Below are 23,507 nucleotides of genomic sequence, written 5' to 3' on the forward strand. Positions count from 1 at the left end.
TTAGGTTTTCTTTTTTGTGCAAGTTTTACAGTAAGTAAAATTTTAGGAGTATGCAGGAATTGGTAGAGGAGACTAATTCCATGATGGCTATGTTTCAACATTTTTGGATCTTGTCTCTAGATTGTCAGAGTTTATTAAGACTTTCTCCTGTGGGCTATTTAAAAATGAGTAGAAAGTAGTGTGTTTGCTAGAGAAATCAATCTTCTCAATGTATATATTTTATGCTAAATATTCTCTCTCTTTTGTCACTACTTATACTTGACTTTTGTTTGGCTTATTTTCTAAGGTCAAGATTAAGGAAACCTTGCTTTATGTCTCACCAAGTCTTCACCTTCTTCTATGGAAGAATCTTATTTTTTTAAAAAACATTTTAAGAATGTTATCAAACATACACAAATGTAGAGAGAATAATAGTATAATGAATTGCCATGTATCCGATACTCAGCTTGAACAGGTATCAACATTCTGCCACTATTGTTTCATCTATCTGCCCCCCCATGATTTTTATGAAAGAATTTTATTGTAATACAGTTTAATATTAGCATTTTTAAAGGATATATCCTGAAACTTTTGAAATCTTTTTTTTTTTTTTTCTGAGGAAGATCAGCCCTGAGCTAACATCTGTGCTAATCCTCCTCTGTTTTGCTGAGGAAGACCGGCTCTGAGCTAACATCTATTGCCAATCCTCCTCTTTTTTTTCCCCCAAAGCCCCAGTAGATAGTTGTATGTCATAGTTGCGCATCCTTCTAGTTGCTGTATGTGGGACGCGGCTTCAGCATGGCTGGAGAAGCAGTGTGTTGGTGCGTGCCCGGGATCCAAACCCGGGCCGCCAGTAGCGGAGTGCGCGCACTTAACTGCTAAGCCACCGGGCCGGCCCTGAAATCTTTAACAAATACCACCATAGCATGTAATTTACTTAATAAAAATATGTGGTAAAGTATATATATAAAAATTTTGTGACCTCTTCAAGCCCTTAATGATTCTGTAAATATGGAACTTAATGAGTTACTAAGCTATTAAAATAAATTCTGTGAAACACACACTAAAATAGTTTTTCAAATTGCTTTTTATTTCATTCCAGGCAGTGGCAAGCACAATCATGGTCCAAGTCACTGCAGAATTTGCTACTCCTTTCTTTAATCTATTAAAAATGTATGTGTTCTAAGAAACATCGCTTTTTAAACTTGTTTATTTTCTCTTCATGCCTAGCACTAGACTTGGGTTGACTTTCTCGGGGGGCCGTTTTCCAGTTTCTTTAAAAAAAATCTTTTTCTAGAAGTACTGGTTATGTGCATTAAGTGCATACCAGAATTACAGACTCATGCAGTTAAACTTCATGGTTCATTAGAAAAATCATGATATCATGTGATAGATCTTTTTTGTCTCCTTGGAGCAGTAACACATGTGAATGTCAGATTTCTGAATCTCAGCAATAATAATAATTAACTAATTCAAAGTAATAGGAAGGTTTTCAGAATTAGTGAAAAGTAAAGTAAAGAACATTTAAAGAATAGATAATTTATTCTTTCAAGCTCGATGAATAATATGAGTTAGCTTAGTAAATTTTTTTTTTTTGCTGAGGAAGACTTGCCCTGAGCTAACATTTGTGCCAACCTGCCTCCATTTTGTATGGGGGTTGTTGCCATAGCATGCATGGCTGATGAGTGGTGTCGGTCCGCTCTCAGGATCCGAACCTGCATACTGGGGCCGCTGAAGCAGAGCGTGCTGAGCTTAACCACTACACCAGCGGGCTGACCCCAGTCAATTATTTTTTTAAGCAGAGATCTTGCCAGGCCATTTTAAATTACTGTGGTAAAAAATATATAACATTAAATTTACCATCTTAACCATTTTTAAGTGTGCAGCTCAGTAGTGTTAAGTATGTTCACATTGTTGTACAACAGATCTCTAGAAGTTTTTCATCTTGCAAAACTAAAACTCTATGCCCAGTACACACTATTGCTAGGCCATTTTTTTTTCCTAAGATCTAATATCTTTTTTTTATTGATGTCATAATAGTTTATAACATTGTGAGATTCCAGTTGTACATTATTATTTATCAGTCACCATATAAATGCGCCCTTTCACCCCTTCCCCCAGCAACCACCAAACTGTTCTCTCTGTCCGTGTGTTGTTTATATTCCACATATGAGAGAGGTCATACAGTGTTTGTCTTTCTCTGTCTGGCTTATTTCACCTAATGTAATACCCTCCAGGTCCATCCATGTTGTTGCAAATGGGATGATTTTGTCTTTTTTTGTGGCTGAGTAGTGTTCCATTGTATATATATACCACATCTTCTTTATCCAATCATCTGTTGATGGACACTTGGGTTGCTTCCACATCTTGGCTATAGTGGATAATGCTGCAGTGAACATAGGGGTGCATAAGCCTCTTTGGATTGTTGATTTCAAGTTCTTTGGATAAATACCCAGAAGTGGGATAGCTGGATCATAACGTGTTTCTATTTATAATTTTTTGAGGAATCTCCGTACTGTTTTCCATAGAGGCTGCACCAGTTTGCATTCCCACCAGCAGTGAATGAGGGTTCCCTATTCTCCACATCCTCTCCAACATTTGTTGTTTTTTGTCTCGGTGATTATAGCCATTCTCACGGGTAGAAGGTGGTATCTTAGTGTAGTTTTGATTTGCATTTCCCTGATGATTAGTGATGTTGAACATCTTTTCATATGCCTATTGGCCTTCTATATATCTTCCTTGGAAAAATGTTTGTACATATCCTCTTATTGCTAGGCCATTTGTTTTTTTTTTTTTAGATTTTATTTATTTATTTTTCCCCCTCAAAGCCCCAGTAGATAGTTGTATGTCATAGCTGCACATCCTTCTAGTTGCTGTATGTGGGACGCGGCCTCAGCATGGCTGGAGAAGCGGTGCATCAGTGCACACCCGGGATCCGAACCTGGGCCGCCAGCAGCGGAGCGCACGCACTTAACCGCTAAGCCACGGGGCCGGCCCTGCTAGGCCATTTTTAATGAAAAAAATAAGTCATTTGAAATGAGAAATATTCGTTTACCTATTAACATTGAATGTGTTTTGTAATCATGTAAAGAATTATACATTGTGAAGCAGTGTTTTGGTTTTTCTCTTAATCTGGTAAACACTATAAAATTGCTGGCATTCTTTTATTCTACCACCCTTCTCCCCCAAGTAGCATAAAATTTATTACTTAATCTCAGACTAAGTTATAGTATCACAGATATTAGTAAAGACTGAAATAATGGGTAAAACTTTTTATATGAAACTAATTCTAGTCCAGCAGTTTAACTGGAGTACGTAAATGGAATGAGGCTTGCTGCTGGTTCCTGTACTTGACTTCCAAACATTATTCTCGGTGTTTCTGTATCTTTCAGGCAGTCTTCCTTACGTCATTCACATTTTCCTCAAGGCCTGCCTGTGTTGGTCCCCAGATTATCTTTAGGTATCTTTCATTTGCTTCTGTCTTTGTTCAGACAACAAGAGTTTATTGAGTGCCTGTTAATGTGCAAATATATTTGCAGTGTCTATCTGCTGCGTACACAGTTGTTACCATCTCAGTTAAATTTCTCAATTTTCTAATGAGAGGTGTGAACTCATATAATCTATAATGATTTAATAACTGTTTTTTTCCAGTTTTATTGAGATATAATTGACATGTAGCACTGTGTAAGTTTGAAGTGTACAGTGTAATATGAAATGATTACATATAGTGTGAAATGATTATTACAATAAATTTAGTTAACATCCATTGTCTCATGTAGATAAAAAAAGAAAAAGAAAAAAAAGTTTTTTTCCCTTGTGATGCAAACTCTTAGGATTTACTCTCTTAACAACTTTCAAATATACCATACAGCAGTTTTAACTATAGTCATCATATTGTACATTACATCCCCAGTACTTATTTATCTTATCACTAGAAGTTTGTACTTTGGACCACCTTCATCCAATTCCCCCCCCCACCCCCGCGCGCCCCCCCCCCCCCCGCCACCTCTGGTAACCACAAATCTGATCTCTTTTTCCATAAGGTTTGTTTTTGTTTGTTTGTTTTTAGATTCCAGATGTAAGTGAGATTGTACAGTACTTGTCTTTCTCTGTCTGGTTTATTTCCCTTAGCATCATGCCCTCAAGGGCCATCCATGTTGTCGCAAATGGCGGAATTTCCTTTTTTTTGGCTGAATAGTATTCCATTGTATATTGACACTGTTTATTTAAAACCTGTTACTGTATGTAAAGCCACTTTTCCTAGGTCTTAGGGCTGAAGTTTTGACCCTATCCTCCTCCTACTTTCTTTTAGGACTTAACTGAAGAGTTCTTGTTTTTTTTAAAAACACACTTCTCAGTGCCGTCATCTGTGTGCACATTTGTGCGTACACGTGCACATATGTGTCAGGGTGGGGAAGGGTATTGAGGATTGCTGTCCTAAGGAGTTTGGGTCTCAAAGGATCCTTGAATATCATCAAATTGAATCTTTTTAGTCTGAAAAGTCTGCTGTTCAGGAAAACAAAACATGCTCTTTCAGGGTCAGTGGCAAAGAATAGCAAGCCAGATGGATTAATTCTGTGCAACAGTTGTTTTTCCCTGAATATACACAGACATGGCTTAAATAATGCTAAGTCATAGGCAAGATGGGAAAAAATTCTTTGAAGGTTAGATTCTGGATTTTCTTTTTTTTTTTTTTAATTTTATTTATTTATTTATTTTTCCCCCAAAGCCCCAGCAGATAGTTGTATGTCATAGTTGCTGTATGTGGGACGCGGCCCCAGCATGGCCAGAGAAGCGGTGCATCGGTGCACTCCCGGGATCCGAACCCAGGCCGCCAGCAGTGGAGCGCGCGTACTTAACCACTAAGCCACGGGGCCGGCCCTAGATTCTGGATTTTCTTAGTAGACATTTGTTGTTTTGTAGTTCCTAAAATTGTTCAAACCCTTAAAAAATCCTTTTCCTAATGTGTGCCCATTTTTAGAATATTGAGTTCCTAATGTTTTTTTTCTTTTGAACTTGCCTCACTGGAGTCTTCTTTTAACCTTTTTGGAGTAAAGAGTCCTTCTTAATATCTTTATTCTTCTTAATGTCACCCTCTCATCTTAATTGCTCTTATCTGAGTCTTTTCCAATCCATTTTATATTTTATGAGCTATGTCAACCAGAACTACAATAAAGGCTATAGTGGGCTAGCGGGCACGTTATAGCCTTACATCATGGTAGAATGTGATGGTCTTTTTAGTGTTTAATGCTTTCTTCATTTCCTGGCTTTCTGATAGTTTGTTGGTTTTTTCATCTGAAGCAAATTAGAGTAAAGACCTCGCTAAAATCTGCAGGGAACTCCTAGGTGCCTTTTCTAGATTAAGAACTATAGCTTTTTCATTATAAAAACAATATACATGTTTTAGAGAAAATGTGGAACTTAAAGAAAGTAAAAAAGAAAAAGAAAAAATTTTCATAGTCCAATCAAACGAAACCCGTTTTTTGTTTTGGTATACTTCCTTATAGTCTTTTTTTCTTTGTATAATTTTATATATAAGTATGCATATTTATCTCTCTCTTTTCTTAAACTTAACTTTAGATGGACATTTTCCACGTTTTGAATGCTTTATAAAAAGTATTCTTTTTTTTGTGAGGAAGATCAGCCCTGAGCTAACATCTGCCAATCCTCTTCTTTTTGCTGAGGAAGACTGGCCTTGGGCTAACATCCATGCTCATCTTCCTCCACTTTATATGGGACGCCACCACAGCATGGCTCGACAAGTGGTGCATCAGTGCACGCCCGGGATCCGAACTGGCGAACCCCGGGCCGCAGCAGCGTAGCACGCGCACTTAACCGCTTGTGCCACTGGGCCGACCCCTATAAAAAGTATTCTTTTTTTTTTTTTTTTTAAGTTTTTATTTATTTATTTATTTTCCCCCCAAAGCCCCAGTAGATAGTTGTATATCATAGTTGCATATCCCTCTAGTTGCTGTATGTGGGACACGGCCTCAGCATGGCCGGAGAAGCAGTGCATCAGTGCGCGCCCGGGATCCGAACCCGGGCCGCCAGCAGCGGAGCGTGCGCACTTAACCGCTAAGCCATGGGGCCAGCCCCAAAAGTATTCTTAATAACTGATAGGGTTTGGTGAATGAATGTACTCTTAATTCACTTAACCATTAATTCCCATGTAGTTAAAAAGACTTTCATGTTCTATGTATTCTTTGTCATTTTTAAAGATCTTGTTCTTTCTCATGTTGCCAGGTGTTTTGTTTTTAATATCCTATTCCTGGGTACTATGAATAAATATTTATGTAGGTTACAATATTTGGGCTAATATCTATCATCAGACAGACATCTCTATATTTCTTTATGGAATCTAATGCCTTGGGGATTGTTTTCTTGAAGAAATTTTCTCCCCTAGATTATGTTGGTACAATATGATACTTTAATACCTTGTGAATACTCATTGTTATTTCTCAAGATACTTTCACTTAGTAGTTGGAAGGTAACGTTTATCTCATAGCTGTTTCTCCTTGGCCACTGTTTTCTTTTATCCCATTGTACGTGTGTGTGCTGCCTTTATTTTGACTGTATGTTGTCCTAAGTGATGTAGTTGAAGATAGTAGCAGACTTGAAATCTCAGGCACTCTGTGAGCATAATAAATATTAATTTAATAATGATGCTCGCTTACTTTACAAAAAGCTTTTAAGAATAATGGTACCGTGCCAGTAATATAATTTATAATATTAGTATTCAGCATATATTCAATGGAATAGTCTCTTTACAGTGACACCTGAACTTTTTGTTTCTCCTTCCATTTTCAGGTTGCCATCACGAAAGCCAAAGTGGATTTCTCCGGTGTAGTGTGCCTGCCCCCTTCCGTCATTGCTGTAAATGGGCTGGACGGAGGAGGGGCTGGCGAAAATGAGGATGAACCGGTGCTGGTGTCCCTGTCTGCGGCACCTAGCCCCCAGAGCGAAGCTGTTGCCAATGAACTGCAGGAGCTCTCCTTGCAGCCCGAGCTGACCCTAGGCCTCCATCCTGGCAGGAATCCCAATTTGCCTCCGCTTAGTGAGCGTAAGAATGGTGAGTAGATATGGAATTATTGCATTGTCTAATTTGAACCAGGGTCTTCATGTTTACAGTGTTATAGATCCTTACTTTATTTTATGTCTCTTAAAAGTTTCTTATAATCTATTTCTTGTAAAATAGAGAAATAGTAAGTTTAGGTGATCATTGCAAACTCAACATTTCCTGCCTGGGTTATTACAATTGTTTTCTAATTTATCTTCCTACTTCTCTGCTTCTCCCTCTCCACCTCTTCCATAAATTCACTAATTCAGCAAATATGTATTGAGCATCAACCATATTATAAAGTGTGCTAAGATTGGGTAATGGTAAACAAGCCTCTGTCATTAGGAAACTATACCTATACCTTGTCAGAGTAATCTTCTAAAACTCCCTAGCTTAATACTTTTCAGTGACTGCCTTGTGAGTTAAAAACAAATTTCCAGACGTGTTTTCCAGGGTTTGTTTTCCAAAATCTGGTCTCTTTCTGTTTCTTTAGCCTCTTCTCTTATCATTCCCCCATTCCTAGTCTTTTATCCAGCTTGTTAACTGTTTTTTGTACTCTTTCCAAACTAGGCACTCTTATGTCAAACCTTTGTTAGTTAAAAAAAATTTATAATTTGTTAGGAAATATTTAAGATTTCAGAAAGGGTATAAGGAATAATATAGCAAATACCTGTGTATTCACGTACCACTTGACTCATGTGTTCTCCATGGATCGTCATCCATCCTCAGAGGTAACTACTACAGTGATTTTGGTATTTCACTGCCAAGTATTTCTGTATCTTTTTTACATATGAATATATTCCTAAGCAATATATAATCTTGTTTCTCATTTTTTAAACCCATATATACATACATAAAATATATGTATATTAATTGGAGAGAGAGAACTCAAAGAGAACTTTGTATTTTACAAAGTGAGTTGTATGTATTCTTCTGCAACTTGTTTTTATTGTTCAATATTTATTTTCCCTGTGAGTTATTAAAGATATTCTATAATTTCATCTAATGTAACCTATGAATAACCATTTATTGAATTAGTCCTCCTTTTCCCTACTAAACTTTAATACCAGCCTTAATCTGTTGCTCTGTGGGCAGGAGTTAGTTATCAGGCTCTTTGTTCTGTTTCATTGGTCTCTCTATTCATGTCTGTGTCATACTACATCATCTTAGTTACTGTTGGTCAGTAAGTAGTCTTGCTGTCTGTTAGGATGGATCTCTCCTTGCCTTTTTCTTCTTGGAAGTTGTTTTGGCTATTCTTGCCCTTTTAATTTTCCATAATTTTAGAATCACCTTGTGAAGTTCTATGAAAAAAAACTGTTGGATTATTTTCCCCAACATTTTACTATGAAAAATTTCGAACATATGATAAAGTAGAAAGAGTTTTACACTGAACACTTTTATGTCCACTTCTTAGATTCTACCATTAACATTTTATACTGCTTGCTTTATAATATATCTATCCATCCCTCTGTCCATCAATCCTTCGTATTTTTTAGATGCATTTCAAAGTAAATTGCAGACACCAGTACACTTCCATTTTATTGTAGCATAACATTAATACAGAATAACACACAAGGTGTAAGTGTCCTTGTTGTTGAGTTATCACAGAGTGAATACACCTGTGTGTAATTACTACTTAGTGAAGAAATAAAATATTACCAGCACCCTACAACCACCTCTTGTGCTCTTCCCAATCAATACTCCCTGCCCAAAGGGAACTACCAGCCTGACTTCTAACACCATAGGTTAGTTTTGGTTGTTTCTAAACTTTATATAAATGGAATCATGCTGTATGTATTCTGTTGGTGGCTTCTTTTAGGTTACTGAAATTTATTTGTGTTGAATTGTGTGTGGCTGTAGTTTATTTTCATTGTTATATAATCAGTCCATTTTATGAATATGCTGCAATTTGTCCATTTTACTTTTTTTGTGTGTGTATGTGAGGAAGATTAGCCCTGAGCTAACATCCGTTGCCAATCCTCCTCTTTTTTTGCTGAGGAAAATTGGCCCTGGTCTAACATCCGTGCCCATCTTCCTGTACTTCATATGTGGGATGCCTGCCACAGCATGGTTGATAAGTGGTGCGCAGGTCTGCGCCTGGGATCTGAACCGGTGAATTCCGGGCGGCTGAAGCCGAGCGCAGGAACCCAACCACTGCACTACCGGACCAGCCCTGTCCGTTTTACTTTTGATGGATATTTGGGTTGTTTTAGTTTTGGACTATAATGAATCATGCTGCTATGAAATTCTCATACCTGTCTTTTGATATACTTGTTGGGATTCTAATTTGAAATATATCATTCATAGGTTAATGAGGAGACTATACATTTTAAATATTGGATCTACCTGTCTATTAGTTAGTTTTATCTCTCCAATTAAATAGGCCTTCTTTAATGTCTTTTCACAGAGTTTTATGATTTTCTCCTTAAAGATCATGCAAACATTTTATTAGTTTTATTCCCAGATGTCTTTTTTTTTTTTTGGTAGACATTATAAGTGATTTATTTTTATTTATTTATTTATTTTTATTTTTCTATTTTTTTAATTTTTTTGTGAGGAAGATCGGCCCTGAGCTAACATCTGCCAATCCTCCTCTTTTTTTTGCTGAGGAAGACTGGCCCTGGGCTAACATCCATGCCCATCTTCCTCCACTTTATATGGGACGCCGCCACAGCATGGCTTGCCAAGCAGTGCGTTGGTGCGCGCTTGGGATCCGAACCGGTGAACCCCGGGCCACCGCAGCGGAACACGCGTACTTAACCGCTTGCACCACCGGGCCGGCCCAAGTGATATATTTTTATAAAAGATTTTCTGACTGCTGTTTGATACTGGGGGATAGAAATACCAAACCTTTTCACAACTCCTGTGGCTTTTCTACATCTATTTCCTCTATTTGGGATACCCTACTCCCTCACTCTTCTTGCTAATGACTCTTACTTGTCCTTCAGTATTCTGTTCAGGCATCACTCCCTTTGAGAAGCCTGTCCTGACTCATATTCAGTGTTAGGTGTCCCTCATATGGTTTGCCCAGTTGCCTCTTATCATCATACTTCATCACCCTGTATTATCATTGGAATTCTCCACTCAGCAACGTGAGTGAGCCTTTGAAAACTGAAATCAGACATTGTTACACTCCTCTCAGAATCCTTCAAGGTCTTCCTGTGAGACTTATGATGAAATCATAGTTCTTGTGACATGGCCCTGGTATCCTCTGTTACCTGATTTCTTGCCTCTGTTCCCTAGCTCACTACTCTACTCTACTCTGCTCCAGCCACACTGACTTTGTTGCTTTTTCTGGAACACATTGCGTATGCTCCCCCAGGGCCTTGGTCCTTGCTGTGCCTTCATTGAAGTTCCTGCACAAATGTCATTCCATCAGGAAGTCCTTCCTTGCCTATCTTATCTAAAATAGCACCTCCCATTGCTCTTGATCCTGCTTTCTTTTTCTTTCAAGCACTTATTATGATCTCTGTGTGTGTATGTATATGATCTGTGTATGTATGTATATATGTGTGTGTGTGTGTGTGTGTGTGTGTGTGTGTGTGTATTTGTGTGTGTGTGTTTATTGTCTGTATACCCCCCTTTTGGTAGTACGTTTCATGAGCCCAGAAACTTGATTTTGTTCACAGGTGTAGATCCGACTCCTGGCTCATTAGTGCGCACCCAATAAATATTTGTTGAATGAATAGATGAATGGTTTACTTGTTTGTCCCAATAGAGGCAAGAACTCTGTTTTTACATCCATAGTGGGAAATGTAATGGAAACTCAAGCAGTTTTTATTTTGGGAAATAGTGGACACTCAAGCAGTTTTTTTGTGTTCTTTTCTCATTTCTAATTTCTGCCTTTTTCACCCAAGATGGCAGAGACTTCAGCTTGATTATATGCTAAGGGGAAAGAGTCCAGAGGGAAAAAGTGAAGACAGAAAGAGAGAGGATAACTGATAGAACAAGGTTCCTATGGAGATGTGAGAGGATGGGATCCAAAGGGATTGGCTCTGCCTTGAGCAGGAGTAAGGACCAGTGTGCCTCTGGGATAGTAGGAATGGCAGTGAAAGTGATGACAGATAGCAAACAACAAAACTCTAGTATCTTGGGCAGGAAGTGGAGGAAATTGGTGCTGACAGCTGTGATGGTCTCAGTGGAGTAGAGGGCAGCTGTTGCTGTTGGGGCACTGGTGTTGGTGTATCTTCAGCCTTTCTCAACTCTTTGGCATATAAATCAATGGAATTTTTTCCCATTTTGAACAACAACTCTTTAACCTTCCCTTTGTAGTCAGGCTCCTGAAAGAGTAGTTTACAGTCACACTCTATCTATACTTTCCCACATTCTGGAGACTTCACCTTATTCTAGTGTCTGTCCCTCCTCTCTTCAGAAACTGCCATTGCCAAAGTCATTAGTGTTCTTTTTGTTGTAGATCAAATAGGCACTGTCTATCCTATTTGACCTCTCTGTAGCATTTGACATGGTTGGCCACTCCCTCCAACCTAAACTTTTCCTCCACTGACATCTGTCACCTTACTCTTTCCTGGCTTTTTAAATTCGACCTTTCCAGCCACTCCCTTTTCTGCTCAGACCTTTTGCTCTCTTTCTCTACCCACCTCCTAAATTTGGTTACTCCCCGTTGTTCAGCTTTAGGGCTTCTTTACTTCTTACTCTATATCTTTACCTTTAATGATTTCCCCCAGAACGTTGTCTTTAACCACCATCATATGCTATTGATTCCGTATAATATCTCCAGGCCGTCTCTCCTCTGAGCTCCAGACTCATATGCTTGGCTGTCTGTTGAACACCTCCACTGGATGTGCCACAGACTCAGTATGCTCAGAGTTAAACTCATCATCTTACCTGTAGCTCCTACTGAATACTCCATTGTAGGAATTGGCACCACTCTCGACCCAGATGTTCAAACCAAGGTGGGTTTTGTTTTGTTTTCTTCCTAAATGAAAACTTTAAGAGTTTTATTTGTTTTATCATCAAAGTGTAGGAAAAAAGAAAATAAAAATTCCCTGTACTTACACAGTTCAGTGATAGCCAGTGGCAGCAGTAAATAATTTCTATCGGTTTTTGTTTACTTTACACATATGTGCTCTGTATAAATTATTTTTGTATATTATTTCATGAGATTTTCCTGTATCATTCAACAGTCTTAAAAAATATTTTTTCTCTGCTTGATATTTGAATTGTGTATATACAACATTTAGCCAGTCTCCTATTATGAGACCCTTCCATTGTTTTTATTTTTTTATGTTATAAATAATACTACAGTAAATATTTTGGTATATAAATCTTGGTGCGCATAACTGTCGGACAAACTCCCAGAAGTAGATGAAAAGATATGGACATAAAGAACATTTTCCCCTACTGATTGCAAAAGTAATATGTTTAGGCAGGAAGTTTTTAATTTTTTTAAGTCAATATTTCCAAATTATTCTCCAGAAAGATTATAATATGCTATTTTTGGAAGTAATTTTTTATTCCATCTCCCTTTTACTCCTTCCATCTTTCTTTCCAGCCATCAGTCACCAATTTTTGTAGATTCTGCAATGTTCATATCTATTGATTCATTCTTTTCTTGCCATCTTTACAGCTGCTGCTTAGTTCAGATTCTTACTACTGTTTTACTTGGATTACTGCAACAATGGCCTTGTAACTGGTCTCTCCTTGTTTCTAACCTTGTCCCTATGGCCACTGGGATGATCTTTCTAAACTGTAAGTGAGGTTTCTGCTGTCTTGCTTGAAATCACTTAGTGGTTCCCTATTTCCTCCAGGATAAAGCTTATGCTCCTCAGCATGGCAAACCAGGTCCGTCATAGCCAGCTTCTGCCCTACCCCTCATCTCTTCCCACTCACTAAATAATTTGGGGTTTCCCATAAGAGACACACTTTCACATCTCAGTTCCACTTTATGTACTGTTTTTTCTTCCTGGAGTGACCCTGCTCCTCTTCTGGCTAACATTTCTATCTAGTTAAGAATCGGAGGAAGGAGCTTCTTCCTTCAGGGCTTTTTCCTCAGACTCCCAACTTAGTTTAGGGGTTTGCTCTTTCAGTGTTCTTCCAAAGTACTCTGTGATAATTATCTACTTATTGGTTGTTATATTTGACCAGATGGGAAGCTTTGTGAGGACAGGAATTATGTCTGTCTTATTTATTGTGGTATCCTTAGTGCCTAGCCAAAAACTTTAGTGGGCTAGTGAATCGACTAGAGTGCTTGTTAAATGCAGATTCTGGTTCTGTAGATCTGGGTGAGGCCTGAGATTCTCCATTTCTAACCAACATCCAGGTGATGCCAATGCTGTTGGTCTGAGGACCACAATTTGAGAAGCAAGGTCTTAGGATATAGTGTTTGATAAAAGTTTGCTTGAATATATGAGCAAATGAATGAATGATGAAACTGAACTATTAACTCACTGAAACAATGACTTCTTAGATTTAAGCAGTTAAGAAAAGAAAGTGATCGTTGACTGTTGCTGGACGGAAAAAAGAAAAAACTTTAATTTAGGGTTTAGATTATTTGGAGGGAAGGCTTTCTGAGTCCAGCCCTGCATAGATGAAGTATTTTGTGGAGTAATTCTTTTATTCTCTTAATTAATGATAGAGCATTTAGACCAGAAGTTTTAACTATTTTTTTAAGTTGAAGATCTCTGTAAATTTGAAGTTTTATATATAAGCCCAATGTGTAAGATAGTTGCTCCGGTTGAATGAAACCTGAATGGAGGAGCCAGACCCCCACTTACTTGGCATCCTTCCTACCCCTCAGGCAGCTCTCAAAAGAGTACAAGTTGAAAACTTCTGATCCAGATCATCTATCTCCTTTAGTTTGAGTTGTCTCTGGACCAACCTCTCCAGTTGCTAGAATGGTTTCCTGACTGCCAGGAGCCCCAGATTGATTAATTTTGATCATGCTTATAAGGGAATATGGATACTTGAAACCGATAGACAACATAATTATCATTTTGGCAGGAGAAAAGAAACCCAAGAAAACGAAATTGTGTTCAGCATTAGAAAGGAAACAGTGATGAAATACTGGTATTAGAACAGTGCTGAAGGGGAGGAGAGGGGCTTAGTAAAGAAATACTCGGTAAGAAGTTTGATGACTACAGAAAAATACCTTATATGGTGGAATGTATGCCAGTGACCAGAAATACTAATTGCTTAGCAAAAATCACTGAAGTAACTGTCAAAATTAGATTCTGTTATTATAGAGAGAAAATAGGAAATATTATCAAGTTAAGAGGACTAGAAAGTTCCAGACCACTGCTTCCCTGGTGACACATGCTTATTGTTTTCTCTTTTATTCCATCCAGCAGCCATCACGAGAATGTCTGGACAGGGGCAATACTGTTAGTGTCCAGTTGCAGGGCTTTCCTGGCCATAATAGGGTCTTCTATTTGTGCACTGTAATGCTTCTTCCTGTCGAAAGGGGAAAGAGGCTGGATTTACCGGTGAGAAAATCATTATTATATTTTACACTAGATCTTCTTTGCATGGTTATTTATAGGGAAGTAAAGGTAAGAGCAGAATTGGAAAATCCATCAGAAGATTGTGAAATTGGAAAGTGTGGAGATCTAGAGCAGAATAAATCCTGGGGTTAGAGGAGGTGCTTTTTCATGGGTGGTGTACTGTGTGTTGAAAGGGTGTAGTGAGAAATTTACTTCTTCTCAGCTCTGTTTCATTTAGAAGCGTATCTTATATAGAAATTCAGTCATTTAGCAAGGGTCCTTATGGGGCAGTAGGCAGTCGAGGTCCTGATACCTCTATTTCCTAAACAGAGGAAGTTGGAGCCCTAATGAGAGGAGGTGCCTTTGGTTAACCCAACCCTTATTAGCCTAACTGGAAAAAGTTGGTAGAGAAGTTTCAAGGTGCATTTTAAAAGATTACTCCTCTGTCTTCTTCTAGACTGAGCACTTAGGTCTAAAAGATAAAACTGGTCTACCTGTGGATCCTGTCCAGCCTGGGCTTGGAGAAGCCTGGAAAAACCTCTCTAGTGAACTAACCCCATCCTCTTTGGCTCCAGCGAAAGGAGTTCTGGCACACATTGAATGAATGTATCATAATGGAAAATTTAAGTTTCACTTTGCTTCTTCCTTTAATGGTGTAGTGCTCTTTGGCTGTCTTTTCCTTACATATCCACTCCTTCTTCATACTAATCTGATATCAGTCTTTTAAGTATGAATGAGTTTCAGAATTAGCTGAGACTGCATAGGGCCTATTTTCAGGAGCCTCTAGGATGGGAGCTGAAACACTGTTTGCTTCTTTTTCATGTTGTAAATATACTGCATTCCAGTTGTCTTATACGCTTTTGTGGGCAAGCCTGGGAATTTTGCCAGAATTGTATTTCATGGCTTCTGTGGGAAAGTGCATTCCATATTCCAAATGATCTAATTACAAATGAGCTTTTGGAATGTGATCCATTTATAAGTTGGGGACTTGCTTATATCCTAAGAGATGTGCCTCTCGAAGTTGGGAATTATAGATTTAAGATGCAGTGAATAGTAATTACCTGCAATGCAGTACTCAGAAGGCATTGCAGACAAAAGTTAGATAAATTAATGGGCGACAAGTTCATAAAGGTTTCTAAGAGAAAGCTGATATTTGGAGGATTCTTAACCTTTTATTTTGTCCTTGACTTTTAAAATTTTATTTCAAGACAGTCATTTGTACCTTCCTGCAATTCTACTATGGTTCACTGCTGTGACCGCTATGGAAATTAGTATTCTGCAGATATTTATAAAGCGCCTACAGTATGTGAGACTCTGAGGAAGACATTGAAAGGTATAAAGAGGAGTAAGTTGTACCACAGCTACTAGTTTTTGCTTCCTTCCGTCATGTTCCTTTAATGAACAAATATTAGCTCTTTTATCAGAGCTAATCAATATCGAATTTCTTTTTTTTCTTTTTTTCCTTCCCATTTTGGGTACTTTAAACTAAATTTGGAGCTAGTGATCTGTTTATGAGGGATAATTTTTTGGGTCATGGATAGAGGTTGAATACCAGGCAACATTTTTGAAAATGGTGAGATTTACCTTTCCTCTTCCCTGCTTGGTTCCCCTTTCTAGGCATCCCCTAAATAGCTATCTTGCACTTCTTGTGTTCTGGTTAACAAATTTGTGCTTGGATATTAAAGCTGATGAGAACTTTGTATGACTTGAATTTTTGCGTTTTGAAGGGGGTCTCATTATTGAGAAAGTGCCCTTCTCCATCCCACCAACGATTGAATAAGTAAAAACTGGAAATATCACTCACAAAAAATTGCTTATATCTGCGCCTATAGGAATGTTCATTTCTGAATCACAGATTGTTCATGATCCAACAGATATGAATATACTTAGAGAACAGTGGGACAGAACATTTGAAATTATGTCTGCAAGGTTGAAAAAGCTTCTTATACTGATCACCCCCCCTTGAAATTAGATTGGTGATATATCTTTTACCATTCAAGTCTTTTTTTCTTTTTGGGGGGGAACTAATAACATATATACAGAAAAGTATGTAAATCATAACATAGTTTACAGCATAGCCATAAAGCAAAGAACTGTGTGATCACTGCTCAGCTCAACAACAGCTCATTGTGAGCCCCAAGGATGCCGCCACATGCTCCTCTCTGATCACAGCCCCCTCTCATCTTCCTAGGAGCAACCACTATTCTGACTTGTTGAAAACCATTTGTTTTAACAATTATTTATTTATTCCTAAACAGTATAATTTAGTTGATGTTTATATGAATGGAATGATTATGCTTTTGCTCAACATATGTGGTATTCATTCATGTATATAGCTTAAGTTCATCCCACTTTCATTACTGTGTAGTGGATGCTCCCAAAGAAAATTATTCCATAATTAAAAAAAAAATCCATTCTGCTGGTGAAAATTTGGATTGTTTCCAGGTTTAGGCTATTACAATGTTACTCTGAACGTTCCTTGTGTATCCTGGTACATGGGTACATTAGTAATATAAAATTACTTGGTAATACCAAACTGTTTTCCAAAGTGGTTGTACCAGTTTATATACTCTCTAGCAGTATATGAGAGTTCCCACTGCTTCATATCCTTGTCAGCACTTGGAATGTTAAATTTTTAGTGTTTACTACTCTGCTGGTTATATGAAGGTATCTTATGACATTCTTGATTTTCATTTTACTGTTTTCCAATGAGATTAAATCTCTCTTATATTCGTTGGCCCTTTGGATTTCCTCTTTTGTGAAGTGTCTAGTGAAATCTTTCTCCTGTTTTTTCTACTGTATTGTTGTTTTTTTATTGTTGACTAATAAGAATTCTTTGTATATTTTAAATACTAGTTTGTTGTTGCTTAAATATGTTACAGATATCTTCTCCTACTCTAAGATTTGTCTTTATCATTCTTTTTGTGGTGTCGTGTGATTAAGAATTTCTGAATTTAATGTACTTGATTTATGAGTCTTTTACAGTTAGTGAGTTTTGTCTTAGTTTTTTGTATGGGATTAGGGTAAGACCCGATTTAATTTTTTTTCCAAATGGATTCTCATTTCTTGAAAATACTCTTTCCCCAGTGATCAGCAGAGCTACCTCTTTCATATATCAAGGACTTACCTTGTGTGTGGGTGTGTTTCTGAGCTCACTGTTTCCATTCTCCTGATTTGTGTATGCCTGCACCAGTACCTCACAGTCTTAATTATAATAATTGTAATAAGCCCTGTTATATTGGGAGAAGTCAGTTCTCCCACCTTTTTCTTTTTCCAAGAGTGTCTTTCTTGGCTTATTCTTTGTCCTTTGCATTTCCATATGAGTTTTAAAATCACTGTGGGATTCTGATTGGGATTGCATTAAATCTATACACCAATTTAGGGAGAATTAACATCTTTCGAATATTATACCGTGAACGTAGTATGTAAGTATTTAGATTTTCTGTAAGATCTCCCAATGAGGTTTTATAATTTTCTCTGTAGTGGTCTGACACACCTTTTGTTAGATTTGGTTTTAGAGGTTTCATATATTTTATTGCTGTCGTATTATCCTTTTAAAAAATTTCATTTTCTAACTGTTGTTGCTGATCTCAAATATTTTTCTGAAAGAAATAACAGATACAGTTTGTATATGTCTGTTACTTACCATGCTGGGTGGGATGGGAAGAGTTATGTAAAGAGAAGTAAGCCAGGAGAGAAGGGGAGTTAAAAGGACATACTCTTTCCCTTTTCACAGGCTTTTCTCCTCCTTTGTATAAAACTTAGGAAGTACTCATTTGTTTTCCACATGTGTAGCCTGTGGAAGAAAGGGCAGATAATGTATTTTTTTTCTCTAAGGGTACTCACTGTATTCTTTCATGCTTTAGTGTTGCACAGGAGGTACTAATTAACTGCTGGAAGAAGTAAAAATTTTGAGTGGGAAGTTGCTGATCCAAATTACAATATTTTCTTGGGGAAAGAAAAGAGATTTAGTTAGTCAGTCTTCCCACCTTTTTCTTTTTCTTTCTTGTTACTTATGTTCCTCAGGAAGCCTGATTGTCAAGGATTTTCTAGATTAGGTCTCCGGCCATTGTGAAAATGCGCAAATCTTAAGCATGTCAGTTCATTAAGTGATTCTGTTTACAATGTGGGTTAGAGATTTCACAACCTGCTTCATCTCAGCGCTCAGAAGTAATCAATTTCCCATTCTCATGTGTTCATCAAATGTTGTGCTAGGCTCCTGGAGAACAGATACCAGGTAGACTCTCCCTCTTAAAAAAATAAAAAGTAAAAAAAACTCCCAGTGGATCCCATCTCCTCGAGAAAGTTGCTATTAGCATATGATTTACTTTCTTCCAGTCTTCTTCCAAATATATGTTTTAAAAGTAACTGAGCAGGGCCAGCCCCGTGGCATAGCGGTTAAGTGCACGTGCTCCAGTGCGGCATCCCGGGGTTTGGATCCCAGGAGCACACCGACCCACCGCTTGTCAAGCCATGCTGTGGCGGCGTCCCATATAAAGTGGAGGAAGATGGGCACAGATGTTAGCCCAGGGCCAGTCTTCCTCAGCAAAAAAGAGGAGGATTCGCCTCGGATGTTAGCTCAGGGCTGATCTTCCTCACAAAAAAATAAATAAATAAATACTATGCTATTTTCGTTTAGCATTATAGCTTAAGATTTTTCATGTCATTGAAATCTTTTTATAAAGTAGCCTTTTTAATGGGTGTATAACATTCCACTCTATACCATCATTTATTTAATTTCCTCTCGATTGGAATTTGAATTATTTTCTATTTTTCACACTTACACTAATATTTGGGTGAACATCTTTTAAAGCCTTTTCTGCATTTTGCATTATTTCCTTAGAAATGGAAATATTGGCTTAAAGACTTTGACCATTTTAATGTTGAAAAATTTATTCAGTGACTGTTGAGTACCATCTGTATGCTAAGTATTGGAGAGACAGTAAGGAGCAAGTCAGAAGAGGTTTTCATGGTCATAGAATTTGCAGTTAGTGAAAGAGAAAGATTAAACAAAGAGTTATACAAGCCAATTCATAGATACTTGGGTAAGTGCTTTGGTTTAAAAAAAAAGCACAAGTTGTTATAACAGAATAGCAAATCTAATAGTGATGGTTCTAATTTAGGTGGGGGTATTGGTCAGGAAAGGCCTCTTTGAGGGAGAGACATTAAGCTGACAGCCAGAGCACAAGTAGTGGTTGGCCAAACAAAGGAAAGAGGGAATAGCATGTGTTTAAGTCTGGGGGATGGGCCGGCCCTGTGGCTTGGTGGTTAAGTGCGCGCGCTGCGATGCTGGCAGCCCGGGTTCGGATCCCGGGTGCGCATTGAGGCACCACTTCTCTGTCCATCCTGGGGCCGAGTCCCACATACAGCAACTAGAAGGGTGTGCAGCTATGACATACAACTACCTACTGGGGCTTTGGGGGCAAAAAATAAATAAATAAAAATCTTTAAGTCTGGGGGTAAGAGTTATTGGGGAAACCTTGGCATAAAAGAATACCAGTGTGTCAGTGGAGGGAGTAAGGGAAGGTGAAGTGAAGTAAGGAGATAGGGGCCAGATCACACAGGCCTTTGTAGACCTTGGTAAGAATTGAGGTTCTTAAGAAATACATTTTCCCATTCCATTCCAAAGTGGCCTACCGGTTTATACTTCTCTCAACCTGTACAAGTGCGTGGTTCACTTATTAGTGTTGGTAGTCTCATTTGTAAAAGACTTTGCTGATGTCATAGATGAAATGTTTTCGCTTCAATTTGTATTTCTTTGATTACTAATGAGGAAGAATCTTTCCCCAAATGTTCGTAGCTGGTGGGTGTTTCGTCGTTTTTGACCGTTCAGTTTATTTCCTTGCCCACTAAAATGTTATTTTTAAGGTTCTTCCACAGGTGCTCTAGTAATAGACTGGGACCCACTCGTCAGGAATTTGTAGAAGAGTTTCTTACATGTCTCTCGCTGTCAGTACAGTACTCTGGGTAAGGGGGCGAATTAGGTCAAGACCGGATTTCTTTAGGCTTTGTTATTTTATCATTTATGGGTATACAAGTCTGTGGAGTTAGGAATTGGACAACTCTGCTGCCTTTATTTTTTTAAGAGCCAGCTCATATCATCCTTCCCCTAAGAAGCAATCCAGGTCTCTTATAATCAGAACTAATTGCTGCTGCTTTTACATTTGTTTATTAGCTCATTGTTCATACTTTTATTTAGCACTTCATTTTTTCTTTTCTTTTTTTTAATTGTTGGTTAGAGATTCTTCTGCCCTACTTCATTGTAAGGCCCTTGAGGGCAGAGGTAGTGTCAGTCTGGTTCATCCTTGTCTTTGTGACCCCACTGGCGTTGATACTGCATAATGACAATATTGCAGACATACAGTATGAATGAGTTCGCTTTGAATGAGTTGGCTATGAATGAGTTTATCTTTATGGCATCATAGCCCTTAACATTTACTATACTGTGAAGAGTTAGCGTAAAATACAACTGTCTTCTATCCTGAGGCCAAGGAATAGCTTATGTGTGGTAATGTGTGATCCTTCCAGGTTTGCAGGTCTTGACTGGGTTTTTCATCAGTAGTAGGTTGTGGTCACAGGACGTGGAAGCTGCCCAGGACCTGTGGAGACTTGCCTGGGTACTGGGTTATGTTGTCTTTTGGGTGTTTTCACTTTGTCCAGTACCGGGTGTCTGGGGGAGAGACTTAACTGGTTGGAGCCTGTAAGTTTTCAGTATGATCATTAGATTTTTGTAGAGCTGAACCTCAGTGAACTGCATGCACTTGTGAGAACCCAAATCAGAAGTGGATATATGAACTAGATTACATTTCAGTCTTCTGAAATCCCACAGAGATCATAAAAAGGCACTTGTTATTTCTATATATACCTTCCTATACTACGGTCCACCATAGAAATTGATATCAGTTGTTAGTTAGGTTGACAGCTTTCGATGGTTAAAGGATTGCTTATTTTGTAGGTAAGATAGGCTCTGTTCCTCTAGTTTCTCCTGTTTATTCCCTGCAGTTTGGGCATTTTCATTGTCATTAGCACTTAATATTCCTGAGGGTATTATTGTGGATGACCTTGTTTATGTTAACCCTCTACTTCAATGTTGTGGATAATTTTAGTCTTCCTCATGTAGTTTTCTAAATTATAACACCTTCAGCATGCGTTCTGATGAAAATTGTAGCAACCTATCTGCCTTTTCTTGGTAGGTGGGGATTCTTTTGTTGTTATGAACTTTTTCCCTGCTGTTAGAATTTTCTGCGGTTAATAGGGCTTTTCATTCCATTTGGCATACCTTTATGAATGCTGTCACATTGCTAGATCTCTTAATGCAGAGGCATTAACCATGTGGTAAAGAGCAATAATAGAGATGGGCACAGGTTCTGGGGGAGCATAAATGAGGGGTATTTAGCATATCCCTGGAGGGAGTGGGAGGGTGGGAGAGTGCCAGGATCAGGGAAGGGTTTTTCTCCAGAAGGCTGCACTTAAACTAAGTTTTGAAGAATAGATAAGAATTAGTTGGTAACAAGGATGGTATTTAATAGAGGCAAGTCTGGAGAGAAGGAGCACAGTTAAGAAGCTATTGCCGAAGTACGCACTACCACATACGAAATGTTCTTGTGAAAAACTTCAGCCTGAATTGGATCAAGTCTCTGTATCTAACTGTTAATTTATTGGAAATATGGAGGATAGAGCAGCATGTTACATGACACCATGGGGATACAGTTAGCAAAATCCAAAATGTGGGAAAACAACCTAATTTCTTCAACAGATAAGCTACAAGAAAAGAAAAGAGGAACTGGGAAATCTATAGATTAAGAGACTTGAGACACATCAATGAAATGCAGTATGTGGTCCCTGTTGGACTCTGATTTGAATAAATCAACTCTAAAAATTTTTTTAGACAGATGGGAAGATTTGAACGTTGATAGTTGACAATATTAAGGGATTTTTAAAAATTTAGGTGTGATAATGGTATTGTGGTTATGTTAAAAAATTAGTTCTTATCTTTAAGTATACAGAATAAAGATGAAATTAGATGATGCCTAGAATTTGCTTTAGAGTGACCCAGTGTTGGCCAGGTGCTCTGTGTGTGTGGGGTAGAACAGGTGAAAAGAGTTTGACCATGTGTTCAAAAATTTTGAAGCTAAGTGATGGCGTACATAAGCAGCTTATTATGCCATTCTTTTTACCTTTGTGTATGTTTGAACTTTTCTATAATGTTTTTAAAAAGCTGTTGCTATACTCTAGGCCAGACAGAAATATTAAGAACCTGAAATAAAGCACTGGTTATAAGGATGGAACAAAAGGATGGATTTGAGTGAATATGTTAGGAGATAATTAGTTATACTTCGATGTTTGGGGCTGAGGGAGGGGAGTCGAAGTTTATGGTTTGGGAACTGAGTACTGTTAACCTAAGAAAGGGAAAATGGAAGCAATGTATGTTGAGGGGTTGGTACAGGATGATGACATTGGAAGTTTGCTTTGGGACATCCTGAGTTTAAGATAGCCAGGTAGAAATGCATGGTTGGTTGGTAGCTTACAGGTGAAGTCAGAGCTGGATATGGATCAGTATGTAGCTGATAGTTAACCTTGAGAAAGGATGAGATAGCCCAGGGAGAATATGTAAAGGAGGAAAGGGGTGCCCCTGAGAGGGGCAGAGAAAGAGGAGCCACTTAGGATTCTGAGAGGAAAGGTCAAAGACAGGAAAGTAGGATTTTTAAGAAAATCAAGGAAATAGTAAGTTTTAAGATGAGCATGGAAACTATGATAAATCCAGTAGGAAAGTCAAGTGGGATAAGAACTTGTCTAATTCCTCTTATGAACATTAAAGGCCTTTGGGAGCCTCTGGGGGGTGAGAAAGCTTGGTGAATAAACTATATTGGTATCCTGCAGTATCAGGTCCCTTTAGAGTGGATTAGTAGAGACTGTGGATCATATTAAATTTGTGTTGATTAGCTAGAGAGTTACGATTAAAAGCAAAAGAGTTTTCATTTTATTGTAAATTAAGATCATTACCCTTCATTCCCATGGTGCCATTAACTTGA

The 23,507-nt window shown here is 38.1% G+C and overlaps 1 protein-coding gene across 7 annotated transcripts in view; it reads left to right on the top strand.

Annotated features, from left to right (window-relative positions):
• Positions 1-23,507, top strand: part of MRTFA (myocardin related transcription factor A) — a 196,509-nt gene that overhangs the window by 70,448 nt on the left and 102,554 nt on the right. For all 7 annotated transcript variants that reach the window (XM_087448888.1, XM_087448889.1, XM_087448890.1 and 4 more), the window contains one exon: positions 6,787-7,048. Coding sequence is in view for 1 of the 7 variants with exons in the window: in XM_087448887.1 (XP_087305013.1) it covers positions 6,787-7,048 (262 nt within the window). In the remaining 6 variants the exon portion in view is untranslated. The remainder of the gene's footprint in view (positions 1-6,786; positions 7,049-23,507) is intronic.

Source organism: Ceratotherium simum, chromosome 25 (assembly GCF_057802395.1).
Source record: "Ceratotherium simum simum isolate JZ-2026a chromosome 25, ASM5780239v1, whole genome shotgun sequence".
Classification (NCBI taxonomy): Eukaryota; Metazoa; Chordata; class Mammalia; order Perissodactyla; family Rhinocerotidae; genus Ceratotherium; species Ceratotherium simum.